A 21,476-nucleotide genomic window follows, 5' to 3' on the forward strand; every position below is an offset into this window, starting at 1 on the left:
AGTGGAAGTCATTGCCTCAGACTGCCCCCCTCCCAGAGTCTGTCCAGTTTGCACACCTTCCCCCTCCCCCCCCCCAGCACCCACCTGATAACATTTGTTATTATCAACTTCATTTTGTAAACCTGATTCTGAAGTGGTGGGAAAGGAAAACTCAACGCAGCCCTCTCCACAGTGTCATTTCTGAATAAAACTTGTGAACGAGGTACACGAAATATTTATTATGTTCTTCTGTGCAAGAGTAAAAATCATTAAGTTATGGGCTTGTTCTTTTCAGAGAATCCAACGTAGAGATGAAAAAGGAGCTATTTTACCATCTTACAAATACATATGCAAAATAGTGAATACTGCATCTCAAGCGCTCACACTCTTTAGCATCCTAAAAACATATTTCATAATCTGCCACTTATATAAGTTAGCACTGGAGAGTGAGCTCAGTTTCAAGAAGTTTAACAGGAAGCAAAGTAGATGCAATTTAACCAAGACATAGAAGCTATGCATTGCAGAAAATGAAGAAAATGCCCCATTACCTATTTATTTTCTCCTCTCCTATAATTTAAGTAACATTCTCGGTGACATCTTTATGCTGTATGTACAAAGTCCACAAATAAACACTGGGGTGAAAAATCCATCATTACAACAATAACCATTGCAGCCAGCTGAGACTGAGAAGGGCCATTTAATCAATTATGTTGCTTGAGAAATGGCAAAATAAATCTGCAGTCAGGCTTTTCCTACAGGAAATATGAAATACAAATCAATAGGCCTTAGATAATTCATATCTTTAATTTACCTCTGGATTTATGAAGGAATTCACTTAATCGAAGGAAGCTTTCCATTATGCTGCATTAGGGTGTTCATAGGAAATGTGATTTCTAATGTAAGTTTTGGAACAGAGAGATCATAGCGTGTGTACATTTGCAGAGAGCAGCCTTTGCCAAACTAATTTAGCCATGGGAAATTTTGGAATGCCTTATTTCGGGGTGTACTGTGTGCCAGAAGCTGTGTTAAGCACCGGGGATACAAACACAAGAAAGAGAAAGAAAAGGAAAGGAAAGGAAGAAAAGAAACAAAGAAGGGAGGAAGAGAGGAAGGAGACGGAAAGGAGGGAAGGAAAAAAGGAAAGGAGGGAAGAAAGAAGAGAGGGAGGAAGGAAGGGAGGAAGGAAGAAAAGAAAGAAAGGAGGAAAGGAGGGAAGGGAGAAAGAAAAGAAAAAAGGAAGGAGGGAAGAAAGGAAGAGAGAGGGAGGGAAGAAGGAAGGAAGAAAGGAAAGAAGAACTCTTTGCTCTCAAGGACCGTACATTCTAATAGCTTGAAATATATTTCAAGACATCACACAGTTGGTCTAGGGACCTAGGGGCAGAGAATACCTATCCAGAGAGTGGATGTGTGTGTGTGTGTGTGTGTGTGTGTGTGTGTGTGCGCGCGCATGCGTGAGTGCAGTCAAAGAAATGAGAGAAAATTAGAGCTGATTCCATTTTCATAGAACACATGCACAACTCTTCTTGACCCCATTTGGTATTTTCTTGGCAAAGATACTGGAGTGGTTTGCCATTTCCTTCTCCAGCTCATTTTACAGAAGAGGAAACTAAGGCCAAATAGGGTTTAAATGACTTGCCCAGGGTCACACAAATAGTAAGTGTCTAAGGTCAGATTTTCAACTCAGGAAGATGAACTCCATCCATGGCAGCACCACCTAGCTGTCCAGAGCAGTAAATACCTTTTCTCAGGTAACAAGTAACAAATAAATACTGCAAACACGCCGTATTTTTGATACATTTATCATTTCATATTTTAGAAGGAAATGTTGTTAGCATAAGAACTTTCTCACAGTCTCTGTATTTTCACCATGAAGACACCAAACATGCATGGAGCGAAGTTTGAGAAGTAGTTGGTATAGCGCCTAAGGGAAGGGTTAGAAACCTTGCTTATCAGTGTGGGTTTTTGCATACCTCTAAGCAAATACAATTAGGAACAGGATTTTGAAGAACAATGAACAAACATAGGTTGACAATGGAGGGAGATAACTCCGATTTATTTTTTTTCTTCTGAGATTCTATAAATTTACTCATGTGGTTTCTCTACCACCACAGTTGTGCTTGCAATGTAAATTACAAAAATTTCAACCAAACTATCCCACAGCTTACAGTGGGACCCATGGGAAGTTGGGAATCAAGGTTTTCACATGAATCAGACCAAAAACATGGTTGTGACCACAACATTTGGAAGACCAAAACAAGCTACAAGGGCCAAGTGAGAAGTTCTTAGCACACAAAGAATGCAAAGCAGACAAAATTGTGCTGGGTTGTTTGTTGTTTTTTTTTTTCACAATTAAAAAAATGTTAGTGGAAACAAATTTTTTTGTTTCCATCTCTAAGTATTGGTGAAATCATTTTTTTTTTTACATCATGCATGTGATTTCTACTTCTGGTCTTCAAATGACTTGGATTCAGAAAGACCTGGGTTCTTGGAACTCAAATTTAAAAAAAAAAAAGAACATTTAAAATTGTTTTTACATATAATCAGAGAAAAATAAAATACTAAATAAATAATTTTTAAAAAGAAAATCCTGGGTTCAAATATGATCTTGGTCACTTACTACCTTTGTGACCTTGGGCAAGTCATTAAATCTCCCTAGGGGCACGGTGTAGAGAGCCCTGGGTCCCAAGTCAGGAAGACCAGAGTTCAAATTTTATCTCAGATAAGTACTAGCTGTGTGAACCCTGGGCAAGTCATTTAAACTGTTTGCCTCAGTTTCATCCATCTGTAAAATGGGGAACGATAATAGCACCTAGCTCTCAGGATTGTTGTGAGGTTCATCAAATGAGATAATATTTATAAAGTGCTTAGCACAGTGCCTAGCAGCACAGAGAAGGCACTTAAAAAATGCTTACTTCCTTCATTCCTTCCACCCTGGGCCTCAGTTTCCTCACCCATAAAATGAAGTAGTCGGATTAGATGGATTCTAAGGTCCCTTTGAGTTCTAAATCAATAATTTTATGAGCATATTACATTCAACTTAGCCCCACCCCCCTCCCCACCTTTAACAGTCAGTCCGATTTTCCTAGTTCAGCAGGTACACTACTAACTCCATCGGAGTTCTAAATGGATAGCTAGTAAGAGTTGAAAAGTATTTTTCAAACTTCACCTTGCTCCCAAGAGAGAAACTTGGGAAAATCTGGCTCAGAAAATGCCTAACTAAGCAGTCAAAATCTGTTGTCTCGAAATTGGAGACTATTCTATTGGCTTGATCTAAACTAGATAGCTAAATATTAGATACAAGGTAATGTGGCCCAATAGTATCTTTGAACACAAAGGCACTCTGTAGAGTGATTATGCTTCTTCCCTATATAGTGAAACATTATATTCTCATGTTCTCTTATTTGCTTCCTTAGCATAAAAAGTGATCTACTATACAAACTGACAAAAAAGAAAAAACAAACAAACATTAATGCTGAATACATTAACAATATTCCTTTGAATCTTCCTATGGCATGAACAATTATGTTTAGGAACCAAGTGGGGAAATTTTCTAAAGTGGTAAATTGCAGAAAGGATGTTGATCTACATTGAAAGAGGTAAATTTCCTCATCAAGAGTTCTTTACACCAATGAGACACATGTAGGGCTTTATTTTTTTTTTAAGCAACCAAAATACCTGTAAGGAGAAGGGAAGGTATAGTTAAAAAGAGACCCAATTTTGAAAAGACATAGTCCACTGTTGACCCTACTCCCTTTGACTGATTTTTTTTAAAGGTAAGTAAGTTCTCTTTAAAAATAAAAGGAGGGCTGGGGCGGCTAGGTGGCGCAGTGGGGCGGCTAGGTGGCTCAATGGATAGAGCACCGGCCCTGGATTCAGGAGTACCTGAGTTCAAATCCGGCCTCAGACACTTGACACTTACTAGCTGTGTGACCCTGGGCAAGTCACTTAACCCTCATTGCCCCACCAAAACCAAACAAACAATAAAAAACAAAAGGAAACAAAACAACTGCACTGCTTGCAGGTGTTGAGAGTGTGTGCCCCCCACACACATAAATACCTACTTTAGGAGAACAGCTCTAAAGAGAGAAGGGCACTTAGAGGCCATCCTGTCCAACCCCTTCATTTTATAGGTGAACAAAATGAGGCTCAGGGTGGTTAAGTGCCTTGTCTCAGGTGACATGGGTAAGGTCAGAAAAGGGGTTTGCACACAAGCTCATCTGACTCCAAAGCCAACATTCTTTCCATTGCACCAATTTAGTTCTATTGAGAAGTAAGGAGTGGGATTAAGTAGCATTTGAGTTTTTCTCTGCCCTTTTCCTATTCTTCTTCATTCATTTTATGGGCTGCAAGAGAATCTACATGTGCAAACCAGCTAGTGCTCACATGTTAATACCCTAGGTTCTTTGTCCTAGGCTTGAGTGGAAGCATTTGTTTTGATTTAGGATGATACTGTAGTCAAAATCAGCTTGTGGATCTACAGCTATGGGCAAAAATACACTTACCCTAAAGCTTAGGGAATCTGATTGTGTCAACTATTGATCATTATTTCAATATGTACAGAAAAAGAAACAAAAACAAGTGCAGATTTTTGCACACCTCAATATGTACTTCAGACAGTTTTAACCCTGAACTCTGGGTTAAGGACATATACAAAAGAGCTTTCATTCTTGAAAATCTCAGCTCACATTTTTTTTTTGTTAATAAAATGATTTTTACTCATATTTCCATATGATATTTAGAGAGAGGATCTCCTGGTTTGTCTTTTGGGTCATAATGTCTCCAAAATAATTTTTCAACCTAAAGCCCAGTTTTTCATGACAAGATATAACAAATATCAGTTTTTACTTTATATCTTGCACAGTAAATATGAGAAAAATATTTTAAAATGAAAGAACTGAGATGGGCCTGAGAAAATAGAAATTGTAAATGACAGTTCTAAAGCAAATGATAAAATAGCAAATATGAGAAAAGGTAGAATTAAAAGACCAAAACACTCCAAAGTGGGAATGGGAGAAAGCATTGAATTTAAATGACGCTTCTTGACTGGAGTTTAAATTCACTATAAGAAAATTACCCTAGTGGTTGAGATATAGAACAATGGTTAAGAAAGAATGCTTGAGGGGCAGCTAGATGGCACAGTGGTTAAAGCGCTGGCCCTGGATTCAGGAGGACCTGAGTTCAAATCCAGCCTCAGACACTTGACACTTACTAGCTGTATGACCCTGAGCAAGTCACTTAACCCCCATTTCCCCAACAAAAAAAAAAAAGAAAGAATGCTTGAAGGTATAGACTCGAGGCATTAATATACCTTGAAGAAGAACCTTTCAACTTTCTTTTTTCCCTTTCCTTCTCTCTCTCTCTTTCTTTTTTTTTGGGGGTGGCCGCAGGGCAATGAAGGTTAAGTGACTTGCCCAGGGTCACACAGCTAGCAAGTGTCAAGTGTCTGAGGTCAAATTTGAACTCAGGTCCTCCTGAATCCAGAGCTAGTGCTTTATCCACTTCACTACCTAGCTGCCCCAGGACCTTTTAACTTTCAAAGCCATTTTGGGAGTTCCTAAGGGAAAATAGATGACTTTTAAGGTCCCTTCCAATTCTGAATCTATTATCTTCCTTAATAATAGAAATATAATGGTCTAGGTGCAAGAAGGTTGTTGCAACTTTAACAGGTCTGCACATAATGTACCATGTGACTTATGATCTAGGTAAATATCAATCAATAAACATTTATTAAGCGCCTACTATGTGCCAGGCACTGTGCTAAGTGCAGAGGACACAAAAAGAGGCCAAAGACAGTCCCTGCCCTCAAGGAGCTTACAGTCTAATGGGAGAGCCAACATGCAACTAAATATATACAAAGAAAGCTATAGACTGGATAAACAAGAAATAATTAAAAGAGGGAAAGAACTGGAATTAAGGAAGGCTTCCTGTAGAGGTGAAATTTTATATGGGACTTAAAGGAAGCTAGAGTGGTCAGTAGTCAGATCAGAGGAAAGAGAGTGTTCCCGGGATGGGGGAAGCCAGAGAAAATGCCCAAAGCAGAGAAATGAAGTGTCTTCTGTGGAGCAGCCAGGAGATTAGTATCAATGGATCAAAGTGTACATATTTGGGAGTAAGGTGTAAGACTGGAAAGGTAGGAGGGGGCTAGGTTATGAAGGATGCCAAACAGCATTTTGTATTTGCTCCTGGAAGCAATAGGGAGCCACTGGAGCTTAATGAGTAAGAAAGGTGAAATGATTAGACCTGCATTTTAGAAAAATCTCTTTAGTGGCTGACTAGAAGATGGATTAGATCAGGGACAGACTTGTAGCACGCAGACTCACCAGCAGGCTATTGCAATAATTCTCTCTATCAATTGCTCCCTAGTGATCTCTCTTTTAATAGATCTTAGTCTTTCTGTGTAATAAAAGTCTAGGAGGAAAAAAAATACCAAGTTAAACCACAGAAAACAGGGCAAAGAATGGGAATGTAAGGGAGATGTGATTTAACTAGAAAGACTGCTTTTTTTTCTTTTCTGGGAAGGACAATGAGGGTCAAGTGACTTTCCCAGTGTCACACAGCTAGTAAGTGTCAAGTGTCTGAGGCTGGATTTGAACTCAGGTCCTCCTGAATGTAAGACCAGTGCTTTGTCCATTGCACCACCTAGCTGCCCCTGCTTTTTTTTCTTTTAAGGCTCTATTTGTAGACTTGGGCACAACAGGTGCCCTGTCCTGAAGAAGTCACAAAGCATCCAGTAAAAGATGACTCTGTCAATACTGTTAGAAGTCTTTATGGCTAAGAGTCTACTGACCCCTGTGGAATTGAATCATGCAATATCACAGAGCAAGATAGCCTGTAATCACCTGGGACATAAGCAAGCTATTTGAAACCAAAGAGAAAAAGTACAAATGCACAGTGAATCAGTAATTTGGGAATAATATATATGTTTTGAACCTAGCCCCCAAATTGCAAAAGTCAAAGCTCAGAAAGACCAACTCCAAGTAACCCATTCCACTTTTCTTTCTTTCTTTTGTGTGTGTGTGAGGCAATTGGGGTTAAGTGACTTGCCCAGGGTCACACAGCTAGTAAGTGTCAAGTGTCTGAGGCCAGATTTGAACTCAGGTCCTCCTGACTCCAGGGGTGGTGCTCTATCCACTGCGCCACCTAGCTGCCCCAAGTCCATTCCACTTTTAAAGAACTCCTTAATGGTTAGCAGCTGTTTCCTTACATTAAGCTAACATTTCTTTTTTGACACCTTTGATCCATTTTGCTCCTAGTTCTGGCCAAGGAGAACTAGTCTAATAATACACTGGACCTCTTTAGCATGAAAGCCCTTTTGTAGATTTGAAGATAGCTCTCTTCTTTCCCCCACTTTCTTGTGCCATATCATCTTTTCTCAGGCTAAACATCTCCAGTTCTTTCAGTTGATTCATTTAGTTCATGATTGTAAACCCATTGTTATTCTGGTTCCCCTCCATTGGATGAGAAATTCCACTTTGTCAATTTCCTTCCCCTAGAATCAACCAGGGCAGATGTCATCTCAAAAGGGCAGACTCCAGCCAGATTACCAACTGCCTTGTTCTGGACAGGATGCTTTTTTGGGACATCTTGTCATACTGTTGATGACTCATATTGAACATATTGGTTCTTTTCATTGGAACTGCTTTCCAGCTGTATTTTTAAAAATTTGATTTTGTTGCAACAGGGAAATCCCTAGTGAGAAAATTCCCTCTGCTCATGCAGATCAGCACCTTTTTGTCTTAACGACTGAACAAATGTCTAAGGCAGTATATGTCAGAAGTTGGACTTGAACCCACATCTTTCTGACTCTGGTTCCAACTGGCTATTGATTATGCCACACCAGCTCTTCTCCACTTTCGTATGATTCTTTTTTTTTTCTTAAATCCAGGTAAAGAAAATTAAATCTATTTTTATTCAGTTTCATTTTATCAGCTTCTGTCTAGGGTTTCTTTTGAACATAGTGTTCTTTCAAGATCTTTTTGGACGATAATCATGTCATTGAACATATTAGCTAGCCCTTCTAGATTTAATGAGCAAAGTCGGAACATGTGCCATCACAAAGATGACTTTATTTAGGACATGCCAACGAAAAAAAAATGTTGAACTCACCAGATCCCACTTCACTAATCTCTACATGGTCCCCACAAATGACCCCATTCCAGGGTGACACTGAGCAATGTGTTAATTAACGCTCTTTGGATCTTGTGGTTCAACTAGTTCATAAAGCACTTAATTTATATTTTCCAAGCTCATTTGCTTAAATCCATATGACATCTATGATGTTTCCCTGTTCTTTTGCTGTTGTTCAGTCGTTTCAGTTGTGTATATGACCCCTTTTTCGGTTTTCTTGGCAAAGATACTGTGATGGTTTGTCATTTCTTACAGATAAGGAAATTGAGGCAAAAAGGCACATCTAGTGTCTGTGGCTAGATTCAAACTCAGGGCTGTCCATTCACATTTCCTGTTATACCTGTCTATTGAATGTAAACTTCCTTGTACAAGAAATATTTATAGCTGCACTTTTTGTGGTGGCAAGGAATTAGAAATTGAGGGGATAACCATCAATTGGGGAATGGCTGAACAAATTGTGGTATATGAATGTAATTCAATACTATTGTGCTGTAAGAAACGATGAGCCGGTAGATTTCAGAGAAACCTGGAAGGACTTACATGAATTGATGCTGAGTGAGATGAGCAGAACCAGGAGAACATTGTACACAGTATCAACAACATTGTGTGTTGATCAACTGTGATAGACTTGACTCTTCTCAGCAATACAATGCCAAGATTATTCCAAAGGACTCATGATGGAAAATGCTCTCCAAATCCAGAAAAAAAGAACTATGGAATCTAGATGCAGATTGAACCATACTATTTCTACTTTTTTTTTGAGGTTTTTTTCCTTTTTGCTCTGATTCTTCTTTCACAGCATGACTAATGCAGAAATATGTTTAATGCAATTGTACATATATAACCTATATCAGATTGCTTGCCGTCTTGAGGAGGGGGGAGGGAGGGAGAAAAATTTGAAACTAGAAATCTTATAAAAACAAATGTTGAAAACTATCTCTACATGTAACTGGAAAATAATAAAATAGTTTTATGATTAAAAAAAAAGAATGTAAACTCCTTGAGGTCAGAGAAGCTTTCATTTTTGTCTTTGTATCACCAGCACAGTTCCTTGAATACAGCTGCTACTTAGTGAAATGCTTATTGATAAACTGATAATGAAATGAGGATAGACATAAATTGTTATTGAAAAGCCCACTGGCTTTTAGTGTTTACTGCTTCCCTTTGTGGGTGGCACAATGAATAGAGTACTAGATCCTGAGTCAGAAAAACTTGAGTTTGGGGCAGCTAGGTGGTACAGTGGATAGAGCACTGGCCCTCCTCAGGAGGATCTGAGTTCAAATCTGACCTCAGACACTTGACACTTACTAGCTGTGTGACCCTGGGCAAGTCACTTAACCCCAATTGCCACACCAAAAAAACCCACAAAAAAAACATCAAAACACAACAACAAACCTTGAGTTCAAATCCAATCTCAGACACTAGCTGTGTGATCCTGGGCAAGTCACTTAACCTCTCTCAGCCTCAGTTTTCTCAACTATAAAATGATATTAATATTAATAATAATAATAACAAACATCTAACTTGTGGGATAGTCATGAGGACCAAATATTTTCAGGGCATTTTGCAAACCTTCAAGTGCTATGTGAATGCTAGCCACTGCCATGAACAGACATGGAATGAATTTACCTAAAGTTCAATATACTCCATCCTTTGCCCTTTTTTGAAAAACAGGACATTTGCCTGTCTCTAGCCCATTGTTATCTGTTTTATGCTACATCGTATAGCCATCACACATTCAAACTTGGTTGGTACCTTGGAATGTAATTGGTTTGAGATTGATGGCTTACACTCATGCAATTTAAACTTCTCTTACTATCTCTTCATTTATCTGGATTTTCAATTTCCTCAACTTTTTTTCTCCATTCCCTAGGCTAAGAATCATTCTTTATAGAGGGCAGCTGGGTGGCACAATTGATAGAGTGCTGAGCCTAGCGTTAGGACCATCTTTCTGATCTGATCAAATCTGGCTTCAGACACTTACTAGCTGTGTGACCCTGGGCAAGTCCTTTAATCCTCTTTGCCTCAGTTGTCCCATATGTAAAATGAGCTGGAGAAGGAAATGACAAACCACTCCAGTATCCTTGCCAAGAAAACCCCAAATGGGGTTACAAAGAGTCAGAAATGGTTGAACAACTTCTTTATCGAGAAGAAAGAAGCAGAGATTTAATTCTAGGGGTTTTTTTCCTCCCATCTGTTTCAGTCTTCCTATTTACCTGAAATCGTTGGCCTCTTTTTCATTCCTTCTTTCCCCTTTCTCCAATTTACACATTTTTTGAAAGCTCTTTTTGTCAGCCCTTAACATTTTTCGATAGCTTCAGTTTTCCTGACACCATTCCTGCAGGCAAGCATATAACACTTTCATATTCATCCTTGGATATGTACCTTCCATCTTTCCAACATGACCCTTTAAAATCTGGCCTCAGCTGAGAGCTCCCATACATCCACATCAATAAGGCCTCCTCTTTTTGAAAGCATAAAGCACTTATAAAGCACTTTACAATCATCCTGATTACTCAGCTCCCCTCATGAAGTAGGTCACCACGGCTTGCTCAATATGAGACAGATGAGGAAAGTGAGAGCGCTGAGGGTCACTATCCAGCAAATCCGTGGCTGCACTAGCTGTTCTTTAAAATACTCAAGTGCTAGTGAAAGGATAGTTGAATAGGTATTCAAATTTCCATTTTCATTGATGTAATCCTTTGCAAAAAGGCTCTTCAAGGTGAGATACTGAAACTGTCCACTGCAGTAAAGATGGCAGGAGCTGCAGATAAAAATCAGAGGAGACACTGGACACTTACTTGATGTCACAGAGACGGCATTGGTATTTTGAAAGAGACCTGGACTGCCTCAAAATAATACTGCATATAATATCATCTCCTAATAGAAAACAACAACGATAATATACAAACCAAGCTACAGAAAAAAACACATACAGCGTTCACACATGGCTAAAGCATGCATGAGGTGAACCCGCCCCCAGTGATTCAGATGTGATGTGACCTAACCCAATGGAGCCCAATTTCATGACATTAGGTCTTTGAATCAATGGGTGCTGTACACAAGGGCAAGCATTTCAAAGCATTCCCCAAAGAGTCACACCTAATTACAGTATCAGGTATTTCTTATTTTGAGCTTACTTAATGAGTAGGATCATTAAAAGCACATGCGGTATTCAAGGGGTTCAGAAATCTGAAGCTGGTTCTCTACATACTATTGAAAGTTTCTAAGAAGCCCTGATGCAAGCAAAACTGGCCTAAGCAAACATTATTACACACTTGATTTCTCCCAGTTACTTAAATACCCTGATGGTCATTGGAGGTATCATCCTGGCCAATGGCTGGGGACCGCAGTAGTGGACTGAGGCAGTCATGTTTAGGCACTGCAGGCACTTATTCTGTGGGTTCGTGTTTAGTATTCAGTTCACTAAATTCCCAGGTCTTTCTTCTTTTTTTCCTTTTACATAAACTGCTTTCTAGCCATATACCCCTCAGGCTGAACTTATTCAACTGATTTCTTCAACCTAAGTATCGGACTTTATACTTGTTCCTGTTAAATTTTATCTTATGGGCAATCTTTGGTTCACTAACTGTTCCGGCCTGTTAAGACTCTGTTCTGTCATTTAATGTACTAACTGTGCTTCCAGCTTCCTATCATCGGTCAGTTTGAGAAACATAACTTTTCACGCCATTCATAAAAGGAACACCCAGGTGGCTGCTGCTATGGCAGAAGGGGGTTTGAAGCTGGAAGAGACTTTAGTGAACCTCTAGTTTAACTCATTTATGAATAATGAAAAAGACTCAGAGATGCCCCGTTTAAATGATTTTTCTAAGATCTTACAGGTAGTAAAAGAAACAAAGGCAGGTCTTCTGATTCCATATCCTGGCCTCTCTATACAACACTGTCATCTCACTATAAACCTTGCAACCATCTTAACCCTTGATATTAACAAGCTACAATGGCAGGGACCATAGTGACTCTTGCCCAAAACTAGCCTGATATATTAACTAAAAGGAAAAGGCTTTAAGTACCAGCATTCAATTCTTCCAGTAGCCTGAAGGATTAATGCACCTTCCCCAACCTCCCAATTCAGGCTCAGAAAAGGATGTAGACAACAAGGAGAATGAAGTCCAGTACTGATACCCGGAGACTATTTGCAACCTCAGAATAGGACCTGTTTTGCCTCTCACCTTCACGCTGTCACCTTTTTACGCTGCCAATCACTTGATGTTCTGCTGATAGGAGGAATCATGGATGCAAGTGTTAATGGACAATGGTTTTCTCAGATTATAAATAAAGTATTTATCTTAGGGCTTTGCATAATCATTTGTTGAAGCATTCCCCAAAGAGTCACACCTCATTACAGTATCAGGTATTTCTTATTTTGAGCTTACTTAAAGCAGACCTGCTTAATTTTACTTTGTAATCTCAGGGGTTGGGGGAAAAAAGAATTATTCATGAGGATTCAAATACAATAAAGGTAGTCAGCCTTAGGGCACAAATAAATTCAAACTGTAATACATGAAGAGATGGTTCTGATCCCAATGGCAGGGCGTCCCTGGCTGAATGGCTGGCTGGCTGGCTGGCATTCTCTCTCTCTCTCTGGAGATGTTCCTTGAAAAATATACATATATGTGTGTGTGTGTGTGTGTGTGTGTGTGTGTGTGTGTGTGTATATATATATATATATAATAATACAGAGACACAATTCTGAGACTAATGTTTTTGTCCTGTCTTTCCTCGGATGACGATGCACTCTATTAACCAAATGAAGTAGAAATAGCCATAGCTCAAGCTGGGTTTTGTATTTATGACCTGGGTTTGGTGGAAATGTTTATGTATAATGATGAATTAGAAGCTAACTCTCTCTCTCTTTCAAGCATCTCTTTTCAATATGTCAGTCCAAACTGATTAGGTTATTTTCCTGATTGTCCCTAGCAGAGAGAGAGAGAGAGAGACAGAGAGAGAGAGAGAGAGAGAGAGAGAGAGACAGAGAGAGAGAGAGAGAGACAGAGAGAGAGACAGAGAGAGAGACAGAGAGAGAGAGAGATAATATTTGGTTTATACATTAAATAGACCTATATTCATAGTTGAAAACCAGAACATTTATCATTTAACAGAGGATACATTTTTGTTCTTTTATTCAATGGACTGCTTTTTAGTCCTGTAGTGGTTAGGGACACAGATGTCAGGTGAAAAACATCTTTAAAAATTCTTTTTGGATGTGGTTTCTGAAATGATGACATTTTCTAAGTTGCTTCTCTCCCTCCCCCTCCCCCCTCCCTCCCCCCCTCCTTCTTCTTCCTCTCTCTCTCTCTCTCTCTCTCTCTCTCTCTCTCTCTCTCTCTCTCTCTCTCTCTCTCTCCCCCCCCCCCCCATATCCATGTGGATTTAAGTTCATGAAAATAAACTAGTTCACACCCTCTGTTTTTGAAAAGAACACTTCGGGTTCCAAAGTAAATGTCAGACTTTGTCATAAACATGGATAGAGGAGATATGATCCCTGGATCAGGGGGTATCCAAAGGCAATGACTTGTCCTCAGATGGAAGGGCATATTCATGATATTCATGAAACTCTTTCTATTTCAGCCTTGCAAAGAAGTCCAATTTCCTAGCCCACATTTCACTTGAGACAGCCTCCCTCCCCTCCCCTCAGCAGCAGGGCCTATATTACAAAAAGAGTTTATGGTGCGGGGGAATCCACATTTGTTCCTACTGGCCTATAAGAAATGGTATCTGGATGACTTCCCAGGTGTCCTGTTCCAGGCATTCAGCACTTCAAAGGTTTTGGTAAACTCTGGCCCAAGATTAGAGTGTCTTGTTGACCTCACTTTTAGCTGCACATTCTCCCCACTCCTCACTTGATGATAAAATCACTCTCAAGTTTCATAGATCCTGTGCCATGACTAACTAGCAGTTTCATTAAGTAGGTTATTAACTTGTCAAAGCAGAGATTTTTTTTTTTTAATCAGCTATGAGTCAACCTATTTTATAATCTGGGGCATGTCACTCCAGGCTTGAGACTTCTTTTTGGCAAGTTCCATCCAGGAGGGCTGATCTGCGCTGGAATAACTGGCCCTCTTTAGCTGGTTCAGTTCTTTCTCAGTCATCACCTGAGATTGAGCTGCTGGGAAAGAAAAAATATATATATTTGAATGGGGAACTTGCCAAGCAAACCACTTCTATTGCTGTAACAATGTACTGGGAGGTCCTTGCAAGGACATGTAGTGCTTCAGATAAATTATATTTGTCTTGAGCAATAATTGTGAAGAGCATCAAACAAACCATGTAAACAATTTGTTTGGGGGGAAGAGGGGGAGAGCACAGGTGAATGCCTGAATGTACATCAGTTGCTCAGATGACAGAATTGCTTGAAAATAAAATCGCAAGCACTAGTCCACAGCCCTTTCCAGGCACGTCAGAGAGATTTTTTTCATACCCAGGTTCTGTTGGGAAAGTGAGATGCCTCGATGAAGTCCTTCTTTGAGGTTCGGCTTTGCTCTTGCCTTGTGTTCTTCAGTAGTTTTAGCTGGTTGCACCAGGAAAGATTTGCTACGGACAAAGTCAGCTTGTTGCTTAATGCGCTCCTACGGAGAGATTAAAAAAGGGCAAATACTGAGAATGTCGCTTGTGAGGCAGAGATGGACCCATAGACCAGGGCCCTGTGATTTCCTCTTCACGGAAGACTCCTATTTGTAGAAGCCCTTTCTACCTTATCGGAGTGGCAACCCACCTATTTCTTCAGGGATAAATTTCCGGGCTCTGCCTCAGGCATTGAGAGGTTAAATAATTTCCCTTTCTCTCTTCCCCACCCCCTTTCCCTCAAGCAAATCTGACAGGATCATTGTAGTAAACATGCCATTCTCCTCCACAGGATAAAACAAGCCTTCAGTAGCTCTCCCTAGATAGCTGGTACCTAAAAGTCAGCTCTTTAGACCTAATCCAATCCCCATTATTTTAGAGGGGAAGTGACTTTCCCAAGGTCACACGGCCAGTGAAGGGTGACAAAATCCTGTTTGTTCTGGGCGTTCTTCCATTTCATTGACCTTCAGAACTCAATGCTTAGGTTAATGACATGCCTTTTTCGTGACATTCTATCACTATTCATTTACTTTTTGCTACATCGTGCCCCATTCCAGCGGCAAATGTTTCATTTTAAAATTAGATTTTTTTGAAGAAATACACGATACTTAGGATCATTGCAAGAAGGGATTTTAGAGGTCACCTAATCCATCTCCCTCATTTTAAAATCGGGATTTGTCCAAGGTAGCACAGGTGTAAAGGACAGAATCCAGGAGATTCGGATCTCAAATCTCATACTTTTTCCACCACACCTTACCGAAGGGACAACTTGGCTACAACCCTAGCTATGGCAAAAGCAGGCTAAGAAATCACAGATGTTTGTCTATATCCTCTGCATATTTATTTTCAAAACCCCTCATAACCGTGCCCCTTCTCAATCTGAGATTTTAAGTGAAATCTAGAAGCAGGTCCTGCTGAAATCATCAACCTCATCGTTAACACACGATTTCTAATGCTTCTTATCTCATTGTGTCAGCTCAGAAACGAATTTGAGACTATTAGTGGAAAGCCAGCCCTTACCAACCCAGCTGCTTGGGTTGGAAAGAACGGCTTCCATTCCGGAATGCAAAAATGAACCTCTAATTCCTAACCCGGGAGCCGCGTGTGAGGAATAATCAGCAGCCAATCAGCAGCTCGTCTCAGCGGAGGCCCCAGCATGAAGCCCGGTGCCACCAGGCGCATTCAGGTCTCATTTATCACTGCGCAAGGAGCCAGAATGGAGCTGTTGACATTGTCACCAGGCGTCAAACGGAGAAGTTATTTTTAACCTTGTTTCATTTCTCCAGATGCCAAGCGTCGTTGCCTAGGCAACAGGGAGACAGTGAGAGGTCTGACTCCCCTTTGCCGAAGTGAATCACTCTCAGATCTGACTCATTTCACAGCCCTGCCAGAGAAAGGGGGCAGGTTTGTGTCCCCCCTCCCCCCCGCCCCGCATATGTAACATAGTTACCAAATCGTGAATTCAGTGCACAGTCTCCCAAAGAGACACTGGGTTGGGTTTTTTTTTTTTTTTAATTAAAATGGATGCTACAATTTGATAACGCAGTTACCAAATTGGGCCGTCAGTGCCCATATCCCACAGAGCCACTAGGTTGGGTTGTTGTTGTAGTTGTTTTTAATCAAACTTGATAACTCAGTTACCAAATTGGTGCATATCTCCCACGGAGTCAGTGGGTTGAGGGTTTTTTTTGGGGGGGTATTAAAATGGGGGCTATAATTTGGTAACTCAGTTACAATATTATGCTTCCAGTGACCGCAGAGTCACTGGGCACATGTCATTTCAGGCACCAGAAGTGATCACACCTGTACGCCATTACTGTGGTGCTTCTGGTATACATGTTGCTTTTCTATAGTACTGAAAGAAAAAGATAAAGTTTGCATTTGTAAGCACCTCTTTTTTGTCCAGGTCTTTACTGGGCTTGTCTGTGTCTGACTTTGTGGCTGGTGTTGCAGGCTTTTCCTCCTTGCTCAGCTGCTGTTGTTCCCGTGAGCCCCTGCGCTTCTGTCTGGCGAGAGTAATCCAGGGTGGCAGTGAGTGGCCCTCCGAGGCTCCAGGGGCTGATGCTGGGGATGGCTTTTTCTCTGTGGGTAAATTCATAAGGTTATTTGATAGAAGTCCTCTACCCTCTTCGATTTGACCTTTTGTAGTGAGCTGCACTGCTCCATCCACATACTCTGTACTGCTTTGGGAAGCTTTAAGAGGCTTTGGGGTGAGACCCTTAAGAATTTACTTTAGGTAGTTGTTGGTTTTATTCTCAGAAGCAAAGATATCAAAGACATCAGGTATAACAATGATATCAAGGTAGTGTATTTGGAATGGAAAGAAAGAAAAGGAAGGAAGGAAGGAAAAATATGATTACCAATACGATCACTACAAAATTTTTAATTTACTGTTAGGCTTTTGGGGGGGCAGTATTTTTTTTCGCCTGGACCCGTGATTTTGTCAGGAATGAAGGGAGGGAGGGAGAAAAGAAGGAAAAAAGAAAGGAAGAAAAGGCAAGGGGGAGGGAAAGAGGAAACAAGCATTCTCTTTACAAATATTATATCATTTGATCTTTAGAACAACCCTGGGAGGTAGGTATTATTATCCTCATTTAACAGTTAAGGAAACTGAGGCTGACAGTTATGTGATTTTCTCAGGGTCATATAGCTAGTAAATGCCTGAGGGCTGGATTTGAATTTAGCTCTTCTAACTCCTGCCCAGAATTCTATCCATCATGCCATGGTTTGTAAATTCCCTTTACTAACAAAGATCGGCAACTTATCAGTAACTTAAAAGCTTGTCCAGCGACAACGAGAGTTTTGGTGACTTGTCCACGGTCACACGGTATATCCCAGGGGCAGGTTTTGAACATAGGTCTTCTTGATTTCAAAGTGGCTTTTGATCTACTACACCATAGTGTAGTAAATCTTTATTAAGCACTTGGCTTTTTTTTTTTTTTCCTCAGAGCATACAGATTGGTTCCTGGTTTGCTTTTAAGCATTTAATAGACCACTCATTCAACAAGTATATATCAAGTTCCTTTCCCTTTTGAAATTAGTAAGTGTGGTAAACCTTTTAAGAAAAGATAGTTTCTTTGTTTTGTTTTGTTTTTTAGTGAGGCAATTGGGATTAAGTGACTTGCCTAGGGTCACACAGCTAGTAAGTGTTAAGTGTCTGAGGCCAGATTTGAACTCAGGTACTCCTGACTCCAGGGCCGGTGCTCTATCCACTGCGCCATCTAGCTGCCCCAAAAAATAGTTTCTTAATGACAACGTTGTCATATTTAGTTCTCTTAACTAAGTAGCAAGGAAACGATATCTTGAAAAAAAAAACACCCCTGTAACTTGAAATCAGGGCTTTGTGGACCATATATTTGCTTTAACATATTGTTGTTCAATCATTTTTCAGTTGTGTCCAACTCTTTGTGACCCCATTTGGGGTTTTCTTGGCAAAGATACTGTAGTGATTTGTCATTTCCTTCTCCGGCTCATTTTACAGAAGAGGAAACTGAGGCAAACAGGGTTAAGGGATTTGCCCAGGATGCCATAGCTACTAAGCGTCTGAGGCCAGATTTGAACTCATGAAGATGAGTTCCACACTTCAGGCCCAGTACTTTCTTCATTGTGCTACGTAGCAGCCAAAACAGATTCATGGGCCCTAGATTAAGAACTCTTTTTGTTCAATCGTGTCCAACTCTTCATGACCCCATTTGGGGTGTTCTTAGCAAAGCTACTGGAGTGGTTTGCAAAGTTGTCTGCCTCTCTTTTCCAGAGTTATTGACATCCAGTGACAGGACAAACTGGTGATGGGGCCTACCTAATAGAGCACTGAGCCTATAATAAGGAAGATGAGAGCTCAAATCCAGCCTCAGACATTTGCTAGCTCTGTCTGGCCCTAGGCAAATCATTTAACCTCTGTCTGTCTTGTTTCCTCATCTCTGAGATGGGGATTTTAGTAGTATCTACCTCCCAGGTTTGTTGTGCAGATCAAATGAGATTATATTTGCATGGTTCTTAGCACATAGTAAGTATGTAATAAATGCTTGTTCCCTCCTCTTGGATTAAGGGAAGAAATATATAGAAGATGGAAGAAAAGGCAGATGGAAGAAAAGATTGAGAGAAAAACTTAGCATGGTTCTATGAGAATGTCAAGAACTCTTATAGCCCAGAATGAGCTAGGCAAAATGAGCTGAGGCTTGCAATCAATGATAAGGAGAACCAAGAAGGGCTAGTTTTAGCTATATTGGACTGAAAGATAATGGAAAGGATAAGATCAATACAGGGAGAAAAAGGCAAACATTGCTCTGATTTTCTAAAAGGGGAAAGAAGGTGAAGTCTGCCAACCATGGGAAGGGAAGCTTGATCTTGATTCCTGGTAAAATTTTAAAATGCATCATTACAGGGGATGATTTGGAAGTCTTTTAAAAAGAAATTACTAATCACTAGAAACTGGCATGGGCTCATCAAGAACAAATTATGGTAATTGTAAACTAATCTTCCCCTCCTTTTAAATGTCTGCTAGACTGGTATATCAGGGGAATTCCAAAGACAAAGTATATCTGAATTTCAGCAAGGAATATGAAAAAATACTCTCATGATATTCTTTTATACAGGATAGAGAAATGTTTGTTGAATGAACAACTAATTGAATTCTGAATTGATTGATCCACCAGACCCCAAAAGTATCAATTAATGTCTCAAGGTCAATCTGGAGGAGGGAGGTCGCTGGCAGAAAACAGTGTTTGCTTTCTCCTTGGCTCTAATCTGACTAGATGAAGGATTAGATGGCTCGCTTACTGCATTTGCAGATGATGTGAAGCTGAGATAGACATAGAGTTAATATGCTGGATGGAAGAACTGGCATCTAAAAAGATCATTAAGCCAGAACAATAGGTCAAATCTAATATAATTAAATAGAAATAAATTGAAAGTCCTATTTGTTGTTGTTCAGTCATGTCCAACTCTTTGTGACCTCATGGATCATACTGTCCATGGAGTTTTCTTGGCAAAGAAATTTGGAGTAGTTTGCCATTTCTTTCTCCTGTTAATTTTACAGATGAGGAAACTGAGGCAAACAGAGGCTAAGTGACTTGCCCAGGGTTACACAGCTAGTAGTGTCTGAGACCGGATTTAAACTCAGGTCTTCCTGACTCTATCCATTGTGCTCCTTAACTGCCTCCTTGAAAGTCCTATATTTAGGTTCAAAATAATCAGCTGTAAAAGTACAAAATAAGAAGATATGGCAGTACAGCAGATGAAGTGAAGAAAATCTGGGGGGTTTAATACATTGCATCTTAGTATAAGTCAACAAGTGTGATAGAGCAGACAAGAGAGACAGTGACATCTTTGGCTCCATTAGTTGAGGTATACTGTACATAGGAGAAAGGTTATATTCTCCCGCTCTAGGTGGGTCATATCTGGGATGTTTCCTATAGTTTTTAGTGCTACATTTTTAGAAAAACATTGATGAACTTGTCCAGAAAAGGGTGTTTAGAAGGGTCGGAGGCCTTGAAATACATAAAGATCAGTTGAAGAAAATAGCAATTTTAAGCCTAGGGAAGAACAGGAGTGAGGGGAACATAACTGTTTTCAAGTATTTGAAAAATTTTCATGGGACAGGGCGGTTCATTGTGGTTGCATTAATTCAACACCATTTTTTTTACAGTTGGAAAATATTTATTCTTTACCTATTTTTTGCCTAGATACCCTCACTAAAACTATCTTCAACTTCCTGTTGATTAATCTGATGTCATATATTTCTCCAACTTTTTTTTTTTTAACAGATTGACAGAAGGTGTCAAGTGTAACTGTATAAGGCAAGAGAGTTTATTCCCCAATGGGAAACTGACGGTATATTTGCTACGTTTGAGCAAATGCCTTCACTGGAAGAACATTATAACAAAAGCAGCGAAGATTCAGAGCGCCTAAAATAGTCTTGCTGAAATGAAAAAAAAAAGTATCTGGATATGTATAGATGTATTTCTTTCTCTCAATTTCTGTGTGTATAAAATGAAGATACACACTCATACACATACACATATATATGTATTAGCGCCTATCTCAGAGGGTTGTGAGGATCCAATGAGAAAACATGTACAATGCTTAGCAGCCTTGAAACTCTGTATGTGTGTGTGTGTGTGTGTGTGTGTACTTTTCAGTTGTATATGTACACATATGTATTTGTGTATATGTAAATGCATAAGCAGAAGTTTCATATATGTATATATTTCTCTCTCCACATATATAACAGATTACATTTTATAACATTATATATGATACATACTATGTATAGATTATAGATAATATAGAGTTCTCTTTCCATATATATGAAGAGAGAAAGCTTTTAAAATTGCAAGCACTGTATATGTTTTCTCATTGGGTCCTCACAACAACCCTGTGACATAGGTGCTATTATTGTCTTCACATTTTACAGATGAGGAAACTGAGGCAGACAGCAGCCAAGTGTCTTGCCCAGGCTCTACAGCTAGCAAAGTCTCTGAGGTAGGATTTGAGATCAGGTCTTCCTGACTCCAAGTCTAGTCCTCTTACCCAGTAAAACCACCTAGCTGGTACATACACACATACATACACATACACATACACACACACACACACACACACACGTTGTAATATACCTACATATTTATGCACACATACACAATATATATAATACAGTACAACAGTGTTGTCAAACACAAATAGAATTGTAGCCATATGTTGTTGACTTAGAAAAGCACAAATTAACATGACCTATATCATATTGTATTTTTATTTATTTTGTTAAACATTTCCCCATTATACTTTAA

At 39.7% G+C, this 21,476-nt stretch overlaps 1 protein-coding gene and 1 pseudogene across 8 annotated transcripts in view; one reads left to right on the top strand and one right to left on the bottom strand.

Annotated features, from left to right (window-relative positions):
• The window catches only part of LOC122747420, a 112,993-nt pseudogene extending 101,117 nt beyond the window's left edge, over positions 1-11,876 (top strand).
• Positions 11,877-13,450: 1,574 nt separating this feature from the next.
• The window catches only part of CRACDL (CRACD like), a 255,354-nt gene continuing 247,328 nt past the window's right edge, over positions 13,451-21,476 (bottom strand). For 6 of the 8 annotated variants that reach the window (XM_043990988.1, XM_043990986.1, XM_043990990.1 and 3 more), the window contains 3 exons: positions 16,580-16,770; positions 14,546-14,693; positions 13,451-14,233 (listed from right to left, as the gene is read on the bottom strand). In XM_043990988.1, coding sequence (XP_043846923.1) covers positions 14,091-14,233; positions 14,546-14,693; positions 16,580-16,770 — 482 coding nt within the window. In that variant the 3' untranslated portion in view covers positions 13,451-14,090. The remainder of the gene's footprint in view (positions 14,234-14,545; positions 14,694-16,579; positions 16,771-21,476) is intronic. The other 2 variants (XM_043990992.1, XM_043990985.1) reach the window with 1 other exon arrangement.

Source organism: Dromiciops gliroides, chromosome 3 (genome assembly GCF_019393635.1).
Source record: "Dromiciops gliroides isolate mDroGli1 chromosome 3, mDroGli1.pri, whole genome shotgun sequence".
NCBI lineage: Eukaryota > Metazoa > Chordata > Mammalia > Microbiotheria > Microbiotheriidae > Dromiciops > Dromiciops gliroides.